A 5402-nucleotide genomic window follows, 5' to 3' on the forward strand; every position below is an offset into this window, starting at 1 on the left:
AAACTAATAAAAAAGTGGAGGACACTAGCATAACTGATAAATTTTCTTTGGATTAAAAAAAAAAATTAGTTGGGCGCCTGGGTGGCTCAGTGGGTTAAGCATCTGACTATTGATCTCAGCTCAGGTCTCGATCTCAGGGTCATGAGTTCAAGCCCTGCCTTGAGGGGGTTTACTTAAAAAAAAAAACAAATAAAAATTAAAAACGTTTAGAAAGATATTATCATAGTCATCCTTAAAAAATGATACATCAATTTATGGTCCCACCAACAATGCATGAGAGCTCCTACTCTAACCATGCCCAAATATGCGTTATCCAATCATTTTGGGCTTGCTTATACGATAAATAAAAATGGTATTTACATTTTTTTAAAAGTTGATCACAAACGAAACATCCACCAGTGGGCAATGACTAAGTCGATATGGAAAAATTCATACTGTGGAATATTATCTAATAGCTAAAAATTGTATCACGAGGACCCGCATATGGTGACTTGGAAAGATTCACAATATATTATTACATGAGAAAAGACACCTTAATGAACAATGAGTCATCACAATTCCTTTTTTAAGAAATTTGGTACTGTTGACACACAGGTTACATTAGTTTCAGATTTACAACATAATGATTTGACAAGTTAATACATTATACTGTGTTTACAAGTCTAGCTGCCATCTGTCCCCATATATATCCCTATTACAGTATCATTGACTGTATTCCTTATGCTATGCCTTTTATTCCCATGATTTATTCATTTCCTGACTGGAAGCTTGTATCTCCCACTTCCTTTCACCCGTTTTGCTCAGCCTCCACCCCCTCCCCTCTGGCAACCATTCGTTTGTGCCCTGTATTTATAGGTCTATTTTTTTCTTCGTTTATTCATTTTTTTAAAAGATTCCACTTATGAGTGAAATGATGTATTTGCCTTCCTTGGTCTGACTTATTGCACTTAGCATAATACCCTCCAGGGCTACCTGTGTTGTTTCAAATGGCATGATCTCATCCTTTTTATGGCTGCATAATATTCCGGTGTGTGTGTGTGTGTGTGTGTGTGTGTGTGTGTGTGTGACCGTTGAGTATGATGTTAGCTGTGGGTTTGTCATATATGGCCTTTATTATGTTGAGGTGTGTTCCCTTAAACTCGACTTTCTTTCTTTCTTTTTTAAGAAAAATAAATAAAATCTTGAAAAAAAAAAAGAATGGGTTTAACTTTCATGCATAACTACTTACCAGTTTTCATGGCACACTCTGACTTGGTTTTGTTTTCTTTTCGTTTTTGAAAAACCAGAGGACGAGCAGAAAGTTCCACCTGGAGACTTGAACAGGCGCTCAAAGGAAAAACGCTGGCAAATCCGCATGTCGCCCGACCAGTTCCTTCTCACAGTGAATGCCCTGCAGCAGGCCCATAAGTCCAGGGAGTTTGCCTATCCCCGGAGGCCCCAAACCCAAGTCATTGATGCCTGGGGACCTTCAATTTCACACCCAAGGAAGGTCCTGAGTTTCAAAGGAGTATCAGTCCAACAGGCAGTTAATAGGTTGCGATGTAGCAACCCACCCATCGACGTGAAGCAAACCAGTATACCCCTGGAGATCCAGAAACTGCAGCCCAACCTGAAGAAGTCTTTGCACAGTCCCCGAGTCCAGTCCACCATGCCCCAGCCTGTGGTCGTCTACCCCAGATTCGCTGGTGGCCTTAAGGGAGAAGACCAAGCGACTGGCCCCATCGGCGGGACAGTGCGTAGCTGTAGCCCTTTAACTAGCCTGCAGGTCATTAAGCCGAACCGCATGCTGGCTCCCCCCGTGGGCATGAGAACCAAGTCCATCAAGAAAGATCGACCTTGTTTCTGCACAACCCTTGATCCCTTTAGAATGAACACCGAGTTCACGTTGTTGACCGTAAAGGAGGAGAAGGAGTACAGGGAGGCCAAAATGAAAGAGTTCCAGGCCAAGAAGCCCAGTGATGTGGTCAGTCCAGAAAAAGCCAGCAGAGCTGCCTGGATCAGGAAGATCAAAGCCCTGCCCATCGATCATTTCATGAAGCGAGGGAAGACAGCAGCCCCTGAACTTGGACAAAATGTATTTATCTGAACCAGCCTTGGGAAATGAACATCTTACAATAAACAGAGAACCCAAGTGGATGTTGGTGTTTGGCCTTTTGTTTTGCTTGTTTGTTTGTTTGTTTTGGATTGTCCCTTGGCAGTGTGGGAGGTCTCAATCATCTTCCTATAAGCCAAAGAACTGATAAGATCAAATCAAGGAAACAGAGGCAGGGAGGGGGCTGTTGCTGGGAGAGACTGGCATCTGTAGTCCCACTGGAAACCATTTAATGAAACTTATGAAAGTCCAGCTTCAGGTGGGTGATGGGAAAGTGACCTTTGGAAATTAGATACCACTCATCACCACCAATTTAGTGCCATCGTTCAGGTAGCAAATGAACTGATGGGATTGTAACATGAGAATGCACTGGAATTCCCTGGTATTTTTGCCCAGAAGCCGGATGAAGCTCAATGACTTCAGAATCCATTTTTTTTTAAAAAGATGTTATTTATTTATTTGACAGAGACACAGCGAGAGAGGGAATACAAGCAGGGGGAGTGGGAGAGGGAGAAGGAGGCATCCTGCCGAGCAGGGAGCCTGACGTGGGGCACCATCCCAGAACCCTGGGATCGTGACCTGAGCTGAAGGCAGTCGCTTAATAACTGAGTCACCCAGGCACCCCCTCAGTTAAGAATCTAAAAGGAGAAGCCCTCAGTGAGGTTGACCTATTGCATTCGAGAACATTATGGGTTCTTTTCCTTCTCAGGGCTAACCTCTATGGAACAGAATTGACCATATTCATCTTTTCTTCAAAGACGGACACTAATATCAAGTGTGTTGATATTTCCACCCAGACCTTCCAAGGATGGTGTCAGGGACCAGGCTGGTAATTGAAAAGGGTGTTGCACACTATGGGAGCTATGGCCCACTGGAGAGCTCAAGCCCTATCCAAAGGGGTAGCTTCTCCTTGGTGGCTCAGCATGACCATCGGATAGCATCGGATAATAGAAAATATATATTGGTCTCTGCTCCTAGTTCCTGGCATAGAGTTTCTGAAACCCTTATAAATTTCTAACTGATAGAAACACTAGGAACATCTCTTGTTTTAATGAGGGGATTCAGAGTGGGCTCCTGGATGGCTCCTGCATGGGCCAATGGTCACCCGAAGGACTAAGCCAGGATTAGAAGTTTGGATATTTAAGCACCTCCCCCCTAACCCTCCAAAGAGGAGAGAGGGGGGCTGGAAATAGAGTTAATGATCCCTCATGCCTACGTGATGAAGCTTCCATAAAAACTTAACAGCAGGGATTCAGAGAGCTTCCAGGTTAGTGAACACATCCGTGTATTGGGTGAGGTACCCCAACTCCATGGATCCTCCCAGACCTGGCTCTGTGTGTCTGTATCTGGTTGTTCATCTGACTCTTTTAATAAACTGGTACCTGTAAGTTTCCCTCAGTTCTGTGAGCCCCTCTAGCAAATTAATTAAACCCAGGATGATCAGATGGAGCCCCGGTTCGCTCTGGGCTCAGTGTGGGGTCGGCTTCAGAGTCTCTCTCCCTCTCCCTCCCATTCACTCACACTCTCTCAAATAAATAAATAAAATCCTTAAAAAAAGTTAACGCGGGGCGCCTGGGTGGCTCAGCGGGTTAAAGCCTCTGCCTTCAGCTCAGGTCATGATCCCAGGATCCTGGGATCGAGCCCCGCATTGGGCTCTCTGCTTGGCTGGGAGCCTGCTTCCTCCTCTCTCTCTCTCTGCCTACTTATAATCCCTATCTGTCAAATAAATAAATCTTAAAAAAAAAAAAAAAGTTAACGCAGCCCTAGTAAACAGCCATGTAAAAATTGTGATTTCTATGGAAAGGATCCCCTCAATGAAGGAAATGTGCTAACACACATTATTCCATGAGTCTCCCAACAGCCCTCTGATGTGGGCCAGGCAGACAGGATATCGCTACAGTCGCATTGTTATATTCACAGTTTCAAAGAGGATCTTAAGTCCCTGAATGTCAGGTCCTTCACGGAGCAGAATGACATCTCCAGCGATTAAACTTAAAACAGCAGTAAGAATTACATTCACAATTTACTAAGCACACTGAACCTGTTCGGATACCATTATCATCCCCACTTTACAACCGAGGGAAGACGTACATTGAAGGTAGCTGGGTACCTGAAAGCGGGGCTCAAGCCCATGCTCTCAACCTCTATTCCTGTTTCCTGGCCTGTTTTCCTCCCACGATAAAACTCTCCATTTGGGGGCGTCTGGGTGGCCCAGTGGGTTAAGCCTCTGCCTTTGCCCAGGTCATGATCTCAGGGTCCTGGGATTGAGCCCCACATGGGCTCTCTGCTCAGCGGGGAGCCTGCACCCCTCGCCATCTCTCTCTGCCTGCCTCTCTGCCTACTTGTGATCACTGTCGGTCAAATAAACAAAATCTTAAAAAAACCCCAAAACTCTCCATTGTATACAGTCCTCCGCCTGGTTTCTTCTTAATGCCCTTCCACCTCTTCTCAAGAGCACCTTTATCTTTTCCAGTTGCTTCTATAATTTAAGGTACACAGAAAATAATACTTGTACCCATGTTGTAAAACATTCAAACAAAATGCAACTGTATTATAATAAGGCCCGTCGCCCACACCCCTCGCTCTCGGGATACCAATGCGGGCAACAACATCCCCACGTGCCTAACCACAAAGCTTTCAGAGCGTAGGGGAGCGTTGCTGATGCTGTTAGAAGCAAGCCTGTCTTTCTTTTTTTTTTTTAAAGATTTTTATTTATTTGATAGAGATCACAAGTAGGCAGAGAGGCAGACAGAGAGAGTGAGAGGGAAGCAGGCTCCCCGCCGAGCAGAGAGCCCGACGCGGGACCTGATCCCAGGACCCCGAGACCATGACCCGAGCCAAAGGCAGCAGCCCAAACCACTGAGCCACCCAGGCGCCCCGAGCCTGTCTTTCGTTCCAGCTCGGATCAGCCCCCGCCCCTGCACAGTCCGCGCTTCCCCACCCACTAAACGCACTAGCCCAGGCCCCCGCTAGCCCCGCCCCTGGGCCGCCCGCCCCGCCCACACGTAGCCCCGCCCACACGTAGCCCCGCCCCCGGGCCGCCCACCACCCTCGAGCTTGCCTTGTCCCCGAGTTCGCCCCGCTCCCTGAGTTCGTCCCGCCCCGGAAACCCCGCCCACTTGCTCGCTAGGTCCGCGGGCCGCCGGCCGCCCTCCCTCTCCGCCCCGAGCTCGCCACGCCCCCGGGACGCCAGCCTTCCTCGCGCTCCGCCCCGAGCTCGTCCCGCCCACACGCTCGTGCCGCCCCCCCCGTTACTCCTCCTACCCCCTCCGCGAAGCACCTGGAAGCGGAAGTGGGAGTGGGCTGGGCT

At 47.6% G+C, this 5402-nt stretch overlaps 1 protein-coding gene across 14 annotated transcripts in view; it reads left to right on the forward strand.

Annotated features, from left to right (window-relative positions):
* The window catches only part of FBXW10B (F-box and WD repeat domain containing 10B), a 36103-nt gene extending 33967 nt beyond the window's left edge, over positions 1 to 2136 (forward strand). For 13 of the 14 annotated variants that reach the window (XM_045986096.1, XM_045986091.1, XM_045986099.1 and 10 more), the window contains one exon: positions 1287 to 2136. In XM_045986096.1, coding sequence (XP_045842052.1) covers positions 1287 to 2086 — 800 coding nt within the window. In that variant the 3' untranslated portion in view covers positions 2087 to 2136. The remainder of the gene's footprint in view (positions 1 to 1286) is intronic. The other variant, XM_045986101.1, reaches the window with a different exon arrangement.
* The last annotated feature ends 3266 nt before the right edge of the window (positions 2137 to 5402 follow it).

The sequence above is a fragment of the Meles meles genome, chromosome 18, assembly GCF_922984935.1.
Source record: "Meles meles chromosome 18, mMelMel3.1 paternal haplotype, whole genome shotgun sequence".
Classification (NCBI taxonomy): domain Eukaryota; kingdom Metazoa; phylum Chordata; class Mammalia; order Carnivora; family Mustelidae; genus Meles; species Meles meles.